The 18,145-nt window shown below is 44.9% G+C and overlaps 1 protein-coding gene across 1 annotated transcript in view; it reads right to left on the bottom strand.

The window, feature by feature from the left end:
• Positions 1-1,447: 1,447 nt before the first annotated feature.
• Positions 1,448-18,145, bottom strand: part of CNIH3 (cornichon family AMPA receptor auxiliary protein 3) — a 111,801-nt gene continuing 95,103 nt past the window's right edge. The window contains exons 5-7 of the mRNA XM_030194639.1: positions 17,358-17,470; positions 10,276-10,419; positions 1,448-1,618 (exon numbers count right to left, since the gene is read on the bottom strand). Coding sequence (XP_030050499.1) covers positions 1,591-1,618; positions 10,276-10,419; positions 17,358-17,470 — 285 coding nt within the window. The 3' untranslated portion in view covers positions 1,448-1,590. The remainder of the gene's footprint in view (positions 1,619-10,275; positions 10,420-17,357; positions 17,471-18,145) is intronic.

Consider the following 18,145-nt stretch of genomic DNA (forward strand, 5'->3'; position numbering starts at 1 on the left):
AGCCTCCCTACTGCTGCCGCACCCTACCCCCACAGTCTACCTTGACAAATCTCTGGTGGTCCAGTAGTAAATGGCTTTTTTGAAGTGACCTCCGACATGGGCAGGAGTGAGTGGAAATCCTCCTGCTCATTTATCACTGGACCACCACAAATTTGTCAAGGTAGGCCTAAGGTTTGCTGGCGAGGTGGGTGGGGTCAGGCGGACCTTGCTCTATCTGTGGGGGTGGATGGGAGGGTGGAATCGGTCCGGGGAGATATTTTCCATTCTAGGGGAGTAGGTGGGATGGGAAATCAGGATGGGGCAGCCAGAACTGCTACCCAGAGGGTGACTGGACACTGGCCGATATTCTCATCTGTGTCCGGTTACCTTCCCCACATAAAGTTAGGCCAGCCTTTTTTCTGTCCTAATTTTATGTGGGTTCCTAGCTAGTTAGCAGACTGAATGTTACCACTAACCAGCTAGGTGGCCATTCTGTCCAAACTGTGCTTCCGTCCCTCTCTTGACCTCACCAGTTAGGGATTGGCTGATTAAGTGCCACTGAATATTACCACTTAGTTCAGGTCAAGTGATTTAAAAAGCCAGGAGCCTCTCCTGACCGTTTAAATAACTTTAAATATCTACCCCAACAGAAAATATATTTAGCTTTCTTTGGTGCCTCTGAAAGGATATATTAGACAGAGTGGAGGCATTATTAGGACAGTTTTCTAAGATTTGCCTAGGTTATTTAACAATAAATTCCTTTCTTCCACTTGCTATGCACATGGGTACAGTGGACAGTTCTAGCCCAATTGTCCAACCTATCATCAGCTCTGTCCATCATCATGTACATTTCTTGCAGTTACTGACAGCTTTTTTTCCTCAGCCCACAGCACCCCCTTCCCATCATCCCTCTCCCATTCCTACCCTTCTCCTCAGTCAGTCCAGTGCTCTTGTAGAGATCAGGCCCCCCACCCTTCTGCCTGCCTCATGCAGAAACTTCCCTTGCACAGCACAGGAACATCCCTCCCTTTCTGTGAAAAGAACTGTAACTGGAAACAGTAAAATAATTCAACCTTGTTGCACAAGAAATTACCAAGCACCTCTTCATGGCCTTCAACAGAATTGAGATGTTTTCACTTGTGTTGTCTTAATGTTTCAGAGCTGCATTTGAAAAGCCAACATGAGCTCAAGAGATAGAAAAACATGAAACAGTTACAGTGGATTCATCTCACTGCTTGTTGTTATCTATTATCTTAACCAGTGTAGCTTGATTTTAAAAAGGTTTGTGCATATTCCTGGAAGTAAAGTCTATAAATTGCTATTAATTAAGATCTGGGGAAAGCCACTGCTTATCCCTGGAGTCGGTAGCATGGAATCTTGCTTCTTCTTGGGACGCTGCCAGGCACTTGTGACTTGGCTTGACCACTGTTAGAAGCAGAATACTGGGCTTGATGGACCTTTGGTCTGATCCAGTATGGCAATTCCTATGTTCCTAGATTGTTCCTGGGGGCAAGAAGGCAATCCAGTGTTGTCTTCTGCTCACTAAGCATCCATGTGAGCTTTCATCATCATTCTCCATCCTTGTGTGTCTTCACTCTTTGAGGCTGATCTTTAAGAGCTCACTAAAGTGTAGATCATGCTGGATAGAAAAAAAAATATAGACAATGAAATGACCTTGAGAGCCTATATGATGATGTTGTTTTGTTTTTCTGCTGCGAAAGGTTCTTCTAACTTTTCAACTTTTATTCTCACATTTAGACTTCTTCTGCTAACTGGATCATTTTTCTCTTATCTTCAAGACAGTTGTCCCATAAGTCAAGACAGATTAGTATTTACAGTAACAGAAGGTGAAATAAATTTCATTAGCAGTTTATTTTTGCACCCATAAAGACTGACTAATTTAAAAGACCATTTGTTTCTGCTGCCTTTCTAGAGAGTGAATCAAAACTAGGCCTTTAAACCTGTCATTAACTTGACAGAGTTCATGATTTTTGTTAAAATGTTTGCAGGTTTCTGGTGGAGACTGGTAACTTTTCAGTATAACTCAGTATGTAAAGGAGAGACCACAAAGAGAAAAGATAGTGTTTTTTAATAGCCCAAATCACCCCTGGAGGAGGGCCTCAAATCCACCCTTCTTCCCTGCTCTAATCCTCCTTCCTCTTTACACTTCCCTGAAATCTGAAATTCTTCATTCTCTCTCATATTTCTTTCCTCCTCTCCTATAGCTCCAGTCCAGTCATCCTTCCCCCCAGTCCATCCCATTTTAACCATCCCTTTTCTCGCCTCCCCGTGCACTGCCAACAAAGGGAAACAGCAGTTTCCTGCATCTGCCCTCCAGCCACAGTTCAAACTCTACCACAAAGGAGTGTAGGAGTAGCCCAGTGGTTAGAACAGTGAGCTGAGAACCAGAGGCTCCTACTCAGGATCTCCAAGGATTGATTGCTACTGCTTCTCATTGTGATCTTGAATAAATTATTTTGCCCTCCCCTACCTCAGGTACAAAATTTTGATCATAAGCCCCTGAGAACAGAGAAATACTTAAGTGTACCTGAATGTAGCTCATCTTGAGCTACTACTGAAAATGTGTAAACAAACTCTAACTAAATAAATAGGAACTGTGTGATACCAGCATGTCCTTTGAGAACAGTTTTGACATTTATGGGTGCTTCATGGTCTCTACCACACAGGAGGGAGAAACATCAAAGCAGAATGACTGGGTGGGTGGGAGAAAGATAGGAGCAGATTGTAGAGGAGGAGGATAATGTCTGGGGGGGGGGGGGAAGAGGAAAGGAGTGAAGAGAAGGGGATTAAAGCAAGGAAGTGAGGCAGACCAGATTCAGGGGCCAATTCTGTAGCTTGTTCTGTTTTTCCCTTGAGGAAAGAAGCCAAAAACATCAATTTATTTAGCAAACGTCTGTGGTTGAGTAACTTTATAGTTCTAAGATATATATAATTTAAAGTTAAGGCCTGTGTGGCAACTGCAGCTTACAGCAACTGCTGGGTCCTATAGGGGTGTTCCCTGTATCTCATCTTTTGCAGGTCTGAAGCCTGACTAGGCCATGAACCATCTTTTCTGAGCAATACTGTCATGGATGCTAGAAGACTTCCTGCAGCACTTTTCTGACTGACATCATCCAAGAACATGCTGAACATCTGCCCTGGCTCTCCATATGAAGCTTGGAGGAATGAGATTCATAGGAAACACAGCAATGAGGTAATCCTCATTAGCCACCTTATTAGGGAGCCATCCTATACCAGCTCTGGAAAGGAGTACCAGCTTCAAGGCCATGGGCCTCATTATCCAGACCTGTATATCATTTGCAGCTCATATGTATATGGTAACTGACTGGTCCAGAAAAGTCACCCATGGACTATTGTGCCAGAGCCAATACAAGGCTTTGTGAAGAATTTTGGGTCCAAGAGGAGAAGAGAAAGAGAGATGATGGCGTATGCATCTCTTTGAGGAAAGGGACTGAATTGTCAGTAACACCTGTGAACTGTACCTCTCTATACACCAGTCCAGTACAGGGAAGACTTAGCAGCTGATTATTTACAGCTGCTAACATATTGTGAGAATTCATCAATCTGTACTGTGCAGGGACATATCTAACAAATCTCTGATACCAACCAGTTGTTTACTGGGGGGCAGTGGCGTAGCAAGGTCGGCTGCCACCCAGGGCGGATCACCGCTGTGCACCCCCCCCCCCCCCCCCCCCGGGTGCAGCGGTGTCCGTCCCCCCAGGGTGCAGCACGACATCCCCCCAGCGCAATGACACCCCCCTCCCCGGGTGCATTCTTGGCTGTTGGAGGGTGCAGAGAGCAGCCGCACGCCTGTCGGCTCTGCTGGCTCCCTGCTCCCTCTGCCCCAGAACAGGTTACTTCCTGTTCCGGGGCAGAGGGAGCAGGGAACAGCAGAGCCGACAGGCGCGCGGCTGCTCTCTGCACCCTCCAGCAGCGTGCACCCGGGGCGGACCGCCCCCACCGCCTTGCCTTCCTACGCCACTACTGGGGGGTTTTGCTGAGGAACGCTGGAGGCAAAGAAAAGGATCCTATCCATGATCAAGTGACTTCGCTGTGAAGGATACTGCCAGCCACTAGGGTGAAAAAGGGCTCACTTCTATGGTCTGGGAATAGTTATTTTCTGCTCATAGCCTGCCAAGGATATGTTAGATTCTCAGGTGCATGTTCTATAAGCCTAACATCTATTTGCTGATTTTTGTAATCTCTTCTCAGGAAATCATTAGCTATTCTGTAATAGAATATATCTATTTTGTGTAATGCTCAGTAGTATCTATTTTGAATGCTTGGTTGCCAAATTTGCTAATTATTATAATTTTCCTATAATAAATAATATATATTTCCACCTTGGCATATTCCTTTTGTGTACAGACACTACCTGAACCTCTAGGGCCAAATATAGGTGTATATCATACTTCTAGAAAATTAGTCCAGACTAATTACTGATCTCAGTGATTTTCTGACTCCAATTGCACCTCCAGTTCATTTTACACAGTCAGGATATTACAAATGACATCATAACTGGTCACATCAATAAATGACATAATCTCAGAGGTGGGAGGTCAAAGAAAAGGCACATGGTAGTGGGGACAGATACTGTTTACAATTTAGCCACAGCCTGACCAACATTTTGTGAACCAATGTGATGCCAGAAACAAGCCATCATGGGTTCTTTATTATCAAAGCACTCACACTGGACGTACTACACTACAGAATTATGGTTCTGCAGAGGCCTGACAAGTGCTGTGCACTACTGAAAGGCAATACTGATCTTTGTTTTTTCCTGGCTGTGTACATGCAGATACACAGATACACCATGTCATCTCAGCTTTGAGAAATTCTGAAGACCCTGAAGCAACTATATGTTGCCAATATAAAAACTGAAAAGTTGTACACAAGCTCGTTCCCAGAGCCTGGCTGCCATCTCCTATTCTGACTGAATACAACTGATTCCTGAAAGAAAACTTGTATACCACTAAAGGGAGGAACCCAACCCAAAAAAATACAAAGCACAAAGCTATAACTAATGCATCATGAATAAAAGTCCATGGGAGCATGCAATTATACCAGGAGATGCATAGTAATCTAAAATAGGGCATTCACTCAGACCACAAAGTTGCCCACAATTTGCTTTTCCAAGCTTTTCTTCACACCAGGCTTTGTCAGCCACAGCTCTTAGGGGCAACACCCTAAAGGGCCCTTTTACTAAGCCGTGTAGGCGCCTACATGCGCCCAATGTGCTTCAATTCTAAGTTACCGCCTGGCTCCATGTGGCCTTTGTGGTAATTACATTTTTGACACGTGTCCGCTACATGCACTGGAAAATCATTTCTATTTTCTGGTGCACGGCAAAAGTCATTCTACCCACATAGACATTTACTGCACAGTTACTGTATGAGACCTTACCGCTAGGTCAATGGCTGGCAGTAAGGTCTCAGACCCAATATGGACGTGTGGCAATTTTCATTTTGCCGCATGTCCATATTCGGCAAAAATTTAAAAAAGGCATTTTTTACAGGTGCTCTGAAAATGATTCTGCACACGACCAAAACATGCGTCTACACTACCGCAGGCCATTTTTCAGCACACCTTAGTAAAAGAGCCCCTAAGATTGCTCTAAGCACCCATCAGGCTTTGTGCTCTAACTCCTTCAAATGCCCTACAACAGTGGTTCCCAAACCTGGTTCTGGAGGCACCCGGCATGCAAATCTTTCTCAAGAATATTCATTGTGGGTATCCTGAAAACCTGGCTGGCTGGGGTGCCTCCAGAACCAGGTTTGGGAACCACTGCCCTACAAGCTTCAATTCTAGGTTCCTCATATTGTTCAATGTCAAGAAGCCCAAGAAGGTTCAAACCAAGTATAACAATATTTCTCTGCCTGATTCATGGAGCTCCTACTGTGCCCATGGACTTGGAATGGAGTTGGCACCTTTCCTGGACTACCAAATGGTAGTGCCAGATTGGCACACGCCAATGCCGCAGTAGCTCTACCGCAGCATTGTAAAAGGGCCCCTTTATTAGTACACGCAAGCGTTAGCTCTATTTTTCTAAAACAATTACTGAGACATCAGAATGGCTCTGTACTTCAATTACCAGGCAACCCCAAATACTTGAAAGAGAGGTTTGAGAAACTTCTCCAGGTAATATAGCACAGCAAAATCTCCTACACCTTAGTCAGTGGCGTAGCTAGGACTGAATAGGCCCCCCTATAACACCATTTCTTCCAAAGTAGCGAGGATTGGGGGGGGAAAGAAGGGAACCCCTTAAGACCTCCAGTATACAAACCCTGCTCAAAGCAAATATATTCTAGACCTATGTAGAAAACAGTGAAACTAAAGTACAAGATATCAGAGACACACATTTTCAAAGCTGACTTATTTATAATTAATAAATTCTGGAAAAAATACTTTTTTTCTATCTTTGTTTTCTAATCATTGCTTTGGTCCCAGTGTCTCTTTTCCACTTTCTTAACTCTCTTTTCAGAGTCTCCTGACCTTCTGACATTTCATCTCTTTTTGGATCCACTATCTATTTTTCCTTGTGTCTCTCTCCATCCTGTCCAGTGTCTCCCCTGTGTCCCTGCTCCTATTGTCTCCCAATGTTCAGTATCTGGCTTCTCAGTGTCTTTAGCTTACCCCCATATTCATCATCTCCCCTCTTTGCCCCTATCTTACTCTGTCCAGCATCCCCTCTTCTGTGTCACTATCCCTACCCTTTTGTCCAGCATCTCCTTTCTGTGTCCCTGTCTCTCCCCATGTCCAGTCTCTCTCCTCTCTTTTTCTCTTCCTCCTACACCCCCACCCCTAGTCCAGCCCAGGGGCGTAGCCAGATGGCCAATTTTGGGTGGCCTGAGCCTAAGGGGAGTGGGCATGGAATTCATCCCCCCCCCCCATTTGCCCCTCTCTCCACCCCTCCCTGTCCACAAACCCCAAATATTAAGTACTTGAACTGGCGGGGATCCCCAAACCCTGCCAGCTGAAGATTTCCTCCTCCTCCTCCTCCTCAAGCAGCCAGCACTCTTCCAAATGGCAGCCAGCAGCACTTGCTTCAAATTGATGCTGCTGCCAGCAAGCCATGCATGATCAGTGCTTTTGCTTGTGCGAAAACTGAGCATGTGCAGAAGGGCCAGTCTCAGCCTCAGTTCAAGGCAAGTGCTGCTGGTCAACATTTGGAAAAGTGGGGACTGCCCAAGGACAGAAAATATTCAGCTGACAAGGTTTGGGGATCCCCCCAGCCACAGCAAAAGTGTCACAATTTTGGGTGGGCCTGAGTCCAAAGTGGGTGAGCCCCGGCCCACCCAGGCCCACCTGTGGCTACGCCACTGGTCCAGCCTCTCTCTCTCTCTCTCTCTCTCTCCCCCTCCCTCTTACTCCAGTTTCTCTTTTCCCCTTCACCCCCCCAGTCCAGCATTTCTCCTCCTCCTCTCTTCCCCTCCCCTTTGTTCCAGCTCTCTCTCTGTAGGAGTATTTACCTGAGATCTCACCTTTTTCTGGTCTTGGCCTATACAGCCATTATTATAACAATATGGATTATAGCTTGTGGCCTGTATGCATTAGTAACCAGCTTTGTCAAAGGAACATTAATGCTGAGCATAGCAAGATGACTTCATCCAAGGACATATTCTGTGTTGCAAACTAGCCCATTATCTCCTGGGAAGATTGGAGGAGAGAGACACATGGCTCCAGGAGCATGTAAGCAGACAGGGAGGTTTGCATGCCATCGAACATCCTGGCCATGAAGCTGGCTGGACAGTATTACACCATCTGTGATTGGTGAACAGGTATCATCTGATCCTTGGATACCAAAAGTTTGGACGGAAGAGGAGAAGGAGAAAGGAGACGACCGGTGCAGGTGGATAGAAGGCTTGAAAAGAGCCAAAGACTAATTTTCCTAAACCCCAGTGAACTGCATACCTTGTAACAAATTCATAAGGTTCGCTCAGCTACAGTTTACGGCCTTACTTATGACTGTGTAATCTGTGTCCAGAATACAGATCTCGGACTTTATTCCTGGACTGAGAGACTCGCTGAGGCTTCAGCTTGAGTCTAAGAGGAGGAATCCGCTTCTTTACCATTGGAAGTCTGCCACAGACTGCAGGGTGAGATACCAGGATTTACTACCTATGGCTTTGTCTGTGACAATTTCTTTACTTAATAAATAATATCTATTCCATCAGTGGCATTGTTCCTTTTCCCGGCAACTAGCTAGTCATTGGGATAAAGAGGTACGCTTCCCCTAGACACAAGTCCAGAATAATTGCTATTTAGTAGTGTTCTGACAGCTAAGTTCCTCTGAATACCTACATATTGGTGGCCCGTCCCTTTCTTACATCTCTCTCTTACCTCTGATTGCCCCTTCAGTTACAGCATCCCCCATCCTTTTGCCCCAGGTCTCTCTCTCTTTTGGTCTCTCTCTCGCCACTCTTATTCCCCCCCACCCACCCACCTGCCAATCCAGCATCTGTCCAACACCCTCCCCTATGTGGGTCCAGCATCTGTTCAAGCCCCCCTCTCGCTAGCCCTGCATCTTTCTAACCATTCCCCTACCCACCCAGTCCTCAAATAGTGCCAGATCACTGGCAAAGACAGCAGTTGAAAAGCTGCCTTTGCCTGATCCCACCAGGGCCTTTCCTCTGCCGTGTCCCATCCCTCTGAACTAATTTCCTGCGGGCAGGATACAGCATGGAAAGGTCATAGCAGAGCCAAGCAAAGGCAACCTGTTTCAGATGCTGTTTCTGACAAAGATCTGGTGCTGCTTGAAGACTGGGTGGAGAGGGAACAGTTAGAGAGATGAGGACCCCACAGAGGGAAAGGGGGTTGAGGTTGGCATAGAAAGGAGGGATGATGGGCCCGGGGGTGGAGTGAGTGAGGGACGTGAGGGTTCACCTATTGCTGGTGGCTCTGGGCATTTTGCTGGGGTTGCTCAATGGTAGGTATGCCCCTGCTTACAGTAGTAGCTCAAGGTAAGTTGCATTCAGAAACAGTAGGTATTTGTTTATTCCCAGGGGGCTAAGACACACAGAGCATCAGTGGGATTTGGACCCTGACTCCTCTGGTTCTCAGCTTGCCAGAGGCATAGCTACCATTGAGCGAGCCAGCAAAATGACCAGACACGCCCAATGGTAGGGCTGCCTGCAGCTGAATACTCCTTCCTCTCCTCTCCCTCTGCCCGGGTCCATCATCCCTCCAGCTCCTCGCTTACCCACCAGTTCACCAAATGCTACAGCGGGTTGCAGCAGAGACAGCACTAAAAGCAGTCTCTTTCTGGCTGGTGGGACACGGCAGAGGAAAAGTTACACTGGCCAAAGGGAGGCCGCTTTCAGCGCTCTCTATGATGAAACCCACCACACATTTGAAGTATCAGCAAGCAAGTGAGGAGATGGAGAGATGCTGGATCCGGGAGCGAGAGGAGGGGGAGAGAGGGGAAGCAGAAGGAAGAGAGAGACCTGGAACAAATGAGAGGGGGCAGATGCTAGTCTGGGGGATGGACCAAAGACAGAGAGATATCCTGGACCATGGAGGGAAGGAGGGAGGGAGAGAAAGAGAGAGAGAGAGAGAGACCCTGGACCAAACGGAAAAGGGGAGAGAGACACACACACACCCTCTTTATGCTAGCACGCTATAACGGATTAGGGACATCCTGAAGCTATTACAGAATTGGCACTAAGCACACTCAATTGTGATATCTACATTGAGTTGCCTTTATAGAATTACCCTCTAAGGACCAGATTCTGCATGTTACACATAAAAAATCTGTATGGAAAAGATTTCTGCCTAAGGGTATTCTATAAGCAACACCTAGATTTAGGCGTGGTATATAGAATGTGCTTAGGCGGAAATCCTAGCGCCTAAAACAATGAAAATGTAGCCTAAATCCCTATATGTAGATGTACACGCACTGGGCCATATTCTATAACTGCATGCATAAATTTTGGAAAGTCCACAAAACACCCATTGCCCCACCCATAGCCATGCCCTTTTTAAACTGTGCGCATTAGAATGTAGGCGCAGTTCATTACAGAATATGTTTAGCGAGTTGTGTATGTAAATACTAATTATTGCCAATTAGTGCTCTTTATTGCTTGTTAAGTGCTGTTATCAACGCTGATTAGTTGTTAAGCCAATTAAGTTACACACGTTGTTATAGACTACGCCTAGATTTCGGCGCAGATCTCTAGGTGCACTACACAGAATCCGAGGGTAAGGGAATATGATATTATTTTTGTACTATTTCAATACAGCCAACATTCCGCTCACATATGAGAGGAAATCACTTACCAATAGAGATAGTAGAAGAAGGAGAGGAGATAGAAAGCTAGCTTGCACCAGGCCTCTTTCTGACAGTAGTTTAAGGTAGCCGCATTCATCACCACAGGTGGATCATATGCTAATTCCGAACTGTCTGCTGGGCAATGGAAATACCTGAAGGAGAATTTGAAAAGGTTGGAGTGACAGTAGGACAGTAGGAGGTGATGATCTGAAAAAGGCTCAAGCAATACAGTCATAGAGCAGACCAAAACACGATTCCCTTATATGGCTATACCACATGAACTATATCTTGCCACAACATCACTCTGTAGTTGTTTGAACTTTATCTTACCACAACATCATTTTGTATTTGTTTACACTGGAATCTGCAAACGCCTATCCGGCACTATGTAAGCCACATTGAGCCTACAAATAGGTGGGAAAATGTGGGATACAAATGTAACAAATAAAAAATAATGATAAAAAATAACAGCAAGGCCTGATGTGGTCATGTTTCACCTATTTTAGGCTGAGTCAAGGGCAGATAATTGCTAAACAAGCATGAGTAAATTAACAGTCATATACATACTATGGTAAAAAATAAATAAATAAATAAATAAATAAAAACATATGTAAATAAAAATGGAACTAACAGCCAAATCAGGCTTTCAGTATATCCACAATGAATATTCATGAGTGGAGGCAGTGCCTGCAAATCTCTCTCATGAATATTCATTGTGGGTATCCTGAAAACCTGACTGGCTGGGGTGCCTCCAGGACCAGGTATGGGAACCAATGTCCTATGAGATTATCTAGATACTCAGATTATCTGTCCATGCAATTTACTGTACATTGGCAAAACTAAAAGAGCATTGAACAAGTGGATTATAGAACATAGAAGTATGATTAAAAGAAAGGTCGATGGCAAACCATTGGTTGAACAAGCAGTTTCCAAACAACATAAATTTGAAGATTTTTAAAACTTCTAGTTTTAAAAAGGGTTTAAATTCAGAACCCACGGAGAGGGGTAATGCGGATGATCCTGTTGCAGCCTGCAGGAGGAAAAGTTCATTTTTAAATACAATACTGTCTCACCTTATGGTCTTAATAATGAATCAGGGCCCTTTTACAAAGCAGCAGTAAGCCCACCATGGGCTTACCACACGGTAATCCGGAAATACCACCAGCCCAACATGGGTACCAGCGGTAGTTCCACCCCCCCCCCCCCCCCCCCGTGCGGCATTTCCAGTAATTGAAGAAATATTTGGGTTAGCGTGGGAGCCCTTACCACCACCACTACGGTAAAAAGGGTCTCCGTGCACAGCAAAAATAACAAGACCCCTTTTACTGCAGCTTAGTAAAGAGCCTCTTAGTGTTTTATTTATTAGAATCACTTATGACAAGTCTTTCTGAGCTGTTTTACCCATCCAGTTCCCCACATGGAGCATTATGTCATGCATTGTGATTTTAATTATGTGTCCTTATTTATGTTTTTAATTTATGATGTTTTGAAATGTATTTATGACTTAGAATCTGTTTTGGGCTTCTGTGTAGAATAATAGGGTCACTGTATTTATGTTCTTTGATCAAATCTGGTTTTATACTTTTACATCCTTTAATTTGCATATTTTATGTTTGCATCATTTCATTTGCATGCATAATTAGCGCCATAAGGTTTTATACCTTTTTCACATTATTTCTGATAAACTTCATGTTTATCAATATTTATAGTTTTGAGATCCCCTTTTGTCACCATTTTGATTGGCAGAAGTTCCCAGCATGCCCCAATTCCAATGGCATCATTATACGTCATTGGAATACATGACATGGCCGCTGGAATGCATAACATTTTTTAGGTATTTTAGCATTTTTATAATGTTTACAGTTGTGATTTTTAGTGATTTTGACTTATTTTAGGAGGACATCACTTCCCCTATAAGGATCAGCCATTATTCACGATTTTGGAGTATTTATTTATTAGTAAACATAGTAGATGACGGCAGAAAAAGACCTGCACGGTCCATCCAGTCTGCCCAACAAGATAAATTCATATGTGCTACTTTTTTATTTGTACTGTCCTCTTCAGTGCACAGACCGTATAAGTCTGGCCAGCCCTATCCCTGCCTCCCAACTACCAGTCCCGCCTCCCACCACCAGCTCTGGCACATACCGTATAAGTCTGCCCAGCACTATCCCTGCCTCTCACCACCGGCTCTGGCACAGACCATATAAGTCTGCCCAGCACTATCCCCGCCGCCCAACCACCAGCCCCGGCACAGACCGTATAAGTCTGCCCAGCACTAGTCCCGCCTCCCAACCACCAGCCCCAGCACAGACTGTATAAGTCTGCCCAGCACTAGCCCCGCCTCCCAACCACCAGCTCTGCCACCCATTCTAGGCTAAGCTCCTGAGGATCCCTTCCTTCTGCACAGGATTCCTTTATGTTTATCCCACGCATGTTTGAATTCCGTTACCGTTTTCATCTCCACCACCTCCCGCGGGAGGGCATTCCAAGCATCCACCACCCTCTCCGTGAAAAAATACTTCCTGACATTCTTCTTGAGTCTGCCCCCCTTCAATCTCATTTCATGTCCTCTCGTTCTACCGCCTTCCCATCTCCGGAAAAGGTTCGTTTGCGGATTAATGCCTTTCAAAAATTTGAACGTCTGTATCATATCACCCCTGTTTCTCCTTTCCTCCAGGGTATACATGTTCAGGTCAGCAAGTCTCTCCTCATACGTCTTGTAACGCAAATCCCATACCATCCTCGTAGCTTTTCTTTGCACCGCTTCAATTCTTTTTACATCCTTAGCAAGATACGGCCTCCAAAACTGAACACAATACTCCAGGTGGGGCCTCACCAACGACTTGTACAGGGGCATCAACACCTCTTTTCTTCTGCTGGTCACACCTCTCTCTATACAGCCTAGTAACCTTCTAGCTATGGCCACCGCCTTGTCACACTGTTTCATCGCCTTCAGATCCTCAGATACTATCACCCCAAGATCCCTCTCCCCAACCGTACCTAGCAGACTCTCACCGCCTAACACATACGCCTCTCTTGGATTTCTACTCCCTAAGTGCATCACTTTGCATTTCTTCGCATTGAATTTTAATTGCCAAACCTTAGACCATTCTTCTAGCTTTTTCAGATCCTTTTTCATGTTTTCCACTCCCTCCGGGGTGTCCACTGTGTTACAAACCTTAGTATCATCCGCAAATAGGCAAACTTTACCTTCTAACCCTTCGGCAATGTCACTCATAAATATATTGAACAGAATCGGCCCCAGTACCGATCCCTGAGGCACTCCACTACTCACCTTTCCCTCCTCCAAGCGAACTCCATTCACCACCACCCTCTGGCGCCTGTCCGTCAGCCAGTTCCTAATCCAGTTCACCACTTTGGGTCCTATCTTCAGCCCATCCAGTTTATTTAAGAGCCTCCTGTGGGGAACCGTGTCAAAAGCCTTGCTGAAATCTAAGTAGATTACGTCTATAGCACGTCCACGGTTCAATTCTCCGGTCACCCAATCCAAGAATTCAATGAGATTTGTTTGGCACGATTTACCTTTGGTAAAACCATGTTGTCTCGGATCTTGCAACTCATTTTCTTTCAGGAAATTCACTATCCTTTCCTTCAGCATCGCTTCCATTACTTTTCCAATAATCGAAGTGAGGCTTACTGGCCTGTAGTTTCCAGCTTCTTCCCTATCACCACTTTTGTGAAGAGGGACCACATCCGCCATTCTCCAATCCCTCGGAATCTCTCCCATTTCTAAGGATTTATTAAACAAATCTTTAAGAGGACCCGCCAAAACCTCTCTGAGCTCCCTCAATATCCTGGGGTGGATCCCATCCGGTCCCATGGCTTTGTCCACCTTTAGTTTTTCTAGTTGTTGATACACACTCTCTTCCGTGAACGGTGCTATATCCACTCCATTCTCAAATGAACTTTTGCCAGTCCATCGTGGTCCTTCTCCCGGATTTTCTTCAGTAAAAACAGAACAAAAGTATCTATTTAGCAAATTTGCCTGTTCTTCATCATTATCTACATAGCGGTTTGCAGTATCTTTTAGTCTCACAATTCCCTTTTTAGTCATTCTCCTTTCACTAATATACCTGAAGAAATTTTTGTCACCCCTCCTTACCTTTCTAGCCATTTGTTCCTCCGCTTGCGCTTTTGCCAGACGTACCTCTCTCTTGGCTTCTTTCAGTTTCCTCCGGTATTCCTCCCCGTGTTCTTCGTCTTGAGTTTTTTTGTATTTCTGGAATGCGAACTCTTTAGCCTTTATATTCTCAGCCACTTGCTTGGAGAACCATAGCAGTTTCCTTTTTCTCTTGCTTTTATTTACTTTCCTTACATAAAGGTTTGTGGCCCTATTTATAGCTTCTATCAGCCTGGACCACTGTCCTTCCACTTCTCGTACGTCCTCCCAGCCCATCAGCTCCTTCCTTAGGTATTCCCCCATTTTACTAAAGTCAGCATGCTTGAAATCCAGGACTTTGAGTGGCCACCCTCCTCTTCAGCCGTCATATCAAACCAAACCGTTTCATGGTCACTGCTGCCCAGGTGGGCACCCACTCGGACATTTGACACGCTATCCGCATTTGTGAGCACCAGATCCAGCGTCGCTCCCTCCCTCATGGGTTCCATGACCATTTGTTTGAGCAGAGCACTTTGGAAAGCATCCACAATCTCTCTACTTCTTTCTGATTCCGCAGACAGAACCTTCCAATCTACATCCGGCAGATTGAAATGTCCCAGCAACAGCACCTCTCTCTTCTTTCCCAACTTTTGAATATCTGCCATCAGGTCTTTATCTAATTCTTCCAATTGTGTTGGAGGTCTGTAGACAACACCCACGTGGACAGAGGTTCTATCATCTCTTTTTAAGGTGATCCATATCTCTTCTTCCTTACCCCAGGTCCCTGTCATTTCGGTTGCTGTGATATCATTTCTCACATATAGAGCCACTCCTCCACCTTTACGACCCTCTCTATCCTTCCTAAATAGATTATAGCCTGGTATGTATTTATTTATTAGGATTTATTTATTTTGAAGGAATTCACTCAAGGCAGTGTACAGTAAGAATAAAATTGGGTGGCAGAGCAGGTGGGGGGAAGAGGGGTTGGTGGTTGGGAGGTGTGGATAGTGGAGGGCAGACTTATACGGTCTGTGCCAGAGCCGGTGATGGGAGACGGGACTGGTGGTTGGGAGGCGGGGAATACTGCTGGGCAGACTTATACGGTCTGTGCCCTGAAAAAGACAGGTACAAATCAAGGTAAGGTATACACATATGAGTTTATCTTGGGCAGACTGGATGGACCGTGTAGGTCTTTTTCTGCTGTCATCTACTATGTTACTATGTTATGTAATACAAAGTGTGGCAATGTCAACACAATAAGTAATAAAACATTTTAAACATTTTAATAGACAGCATAGGGTATAAGCAAAGACAGAACATGTAGGGCTCCTTTAACTAAGCGGCGGTAAACCCAACGCAAGCTTACCGCTTGCTATACAGGAAGTACCGCCAGACTACTGTAGCAGACCTGCGGTACTTCCCACCCTTAGTGCGCTGTCATTTCCGGCGCTACAAAAATGCTGGAGTGTACCCGGCGGTAATCAGGCAGTGCCGCACGCTGCCCCGTTACCATCAGGTTAGCACGGGAGCCCTTACCACCACTTCAATGGGTGGCGGCAAGGGCTTCCCCTGAAATGGCCACACGGCAAGTGCTTGACTTGCTGCATAGCCAATTCCTGTAGGAAAGCGAGACTTCCCTTTTACCAGCTGCGGTACAAGGGGGCCTCGGCGCGCGTGAAAAACACGCATCGATGTCAGCGCAGACCCCCTTTTGCTGCAGCTTGGTTAAAGAGGCCCATAGATAGGTAAGAGAGTAAGAGGAGTTAAAAAATAAGGGGACTAGTTTAAAGAAAGCTGCACATGAGGTCAGAGAGGTGATTAAACACTATCTCAGCTGTGCTCTAGGGACTAATGGAAAAGGAACTACAGGCCTCATCATCAGGAATAAGATATCATTTTGCAGTTCTGAGAGTGAGAAGTTTTACATTCTGAGAGCGAGATGCCAGGATGTTGGAAATGGAAGTGAATGAAGCCATCCAAAAGAGGCAAAGAACTATTTCTTTAATGAAGATGTAAGATTCCTTTTGCAACCATTTTAAATATTGATTTTATGGACTGTTTGCCTTTTGCTTTTTATCATTCTGCCACTGTACGTAATTATTCACTATTGGAGTGTCCATTAAAGAAAGTTTTTATTTTAAAGCACACGACTGCCTCAAATTCTCTTTTTGGCTGCTTCTAACAGTGTGCCTACTAAGGAGCCCCTTTCACAAAGACACGGTAGGGCTACCACACGGGTAGCACGTGCCAAATCGACCCTACTGCTGGGGTTTTTGCAGGTGCCCGGAGGTAGTTCAGAAGTTCTATTTTCTACTGTAGGGGGCATTCCTGTCGGTAATCGGCAGCATGGCCACATTGCCATACACTGCATGATTACCACAAGAGTAGCACGTGAGCCCTTACCACCTTCTAAATGGGTGATGGTAAGGTCTCGGCGTGCTACTTTTAATATTAGCAAACAGCCATTTACTGCCCCATTTTTTAAAAAGATCTTTTTCCCACTGCGGTAAAAAAATGGACCAGCATGCGCCAATTTCACACGCCAAAAATAGCGCAGGCCACTTTTTACCATGGCTTAGTAAAAGGGCTTTTTGGTTGTTCCTATTTTAAATGTTAAGCTTGTTGGAGGGGGCCCTTCACAGGCTGTGTGTCATGAGACAGAAAGTTAAAACAGGAGTAAGAACTTGGCCATAGACATCACTAATGGATTATGTGCCCACCTATGGGGTAACCCACAGCCTCAACCCATGAGGGGACTGCTACAAATAAATCACAATTTCTCCTTCATATGCAATTGCGCTCCAGTTGAATTTCCTAACCTTTCACTCTCCGTTGAGTCAACTAAAACCTCTGAAGCAATTAATATTACATGTGCTTCCATACTGGAACCTTACCTGCTGAAAATTTCTGAAGAGGCTAGTCGGGTCATCAACAAAAATTCTATTCAATTGAAAAAAAAGGACTCACCTCCATAAATGGTAGAAAAGCAATGGAACATTCAGCCCCAGTGTCAGCCACTCTTCCGCACACAAAAACATAATGCAGAAAAGGCTGTGGATTGAATACTCTGGTAGTACCAACTGAAAAGAAGGAGAAAAAAAACATTGCAAACTCATTGACCTCATTTTCCAGAATCTTCCTGGTAAAAATTTAAATTAAAAAATAAATTTTCCTTTAACCACTTCTTTGGGAGGAGGGGTGGAGAACATGAGTGTAGACAAGACTCCAACTCAAGGTTCTAAGTTGCCCATTAATCTTTGCCATCAGCAAGATGCCATTTTCTTTCCAGCTAGAAGTGACAATGCAGTGGCATTGTTTTGACACCAAATCCAAAACAATGCCACTGCCAGTCTCTGACCTGCATGTTTGTGGCATGCAGGTCAGTGTCACCAATGACATTTTGAATTTTTTGCTACAGCTGGCAATACGGAAAGGGGCTTTCGCCTACTGAGAAAGGTTCAAGAGAAACCTGGAAACCATCTTTTTCCTTCAGGTTGAAGGGTGGGGAGTGAGTTGAGAAGGAGTCTTTTTTTAAGTGGGAGGAGGACAAGGGGTAGGCCTAGGAGCACCTGGTCCATTTTTTCATCTGGTGATGTGCATTTTTTACTTCCCTGTCTTAAGTGCCTGTGTTAACTTCTTATATTAACGCTTTATAATATCTTAACATTACCTTTGGGGAAACTCTTGCTGACGCTAATATCCATGCAATTAGCATGCATTAATGAGGGTACTGGTGTTAGATAATGCTTGTATTA

This window comes from Microcaecilia unicolor, chromosome 3 (genome assembly GCF_901765095.1).
Source record: "Microcaecilia unicolor chromosome 3, aMicUni1.1, whole genome shotgun sequence".
NCBI lineage: Eukaryota > Metazoa > Chordata > Amphibia > Gymnophiona > Siphonopidae > Microcaecilia > Microcaecilia unicolor.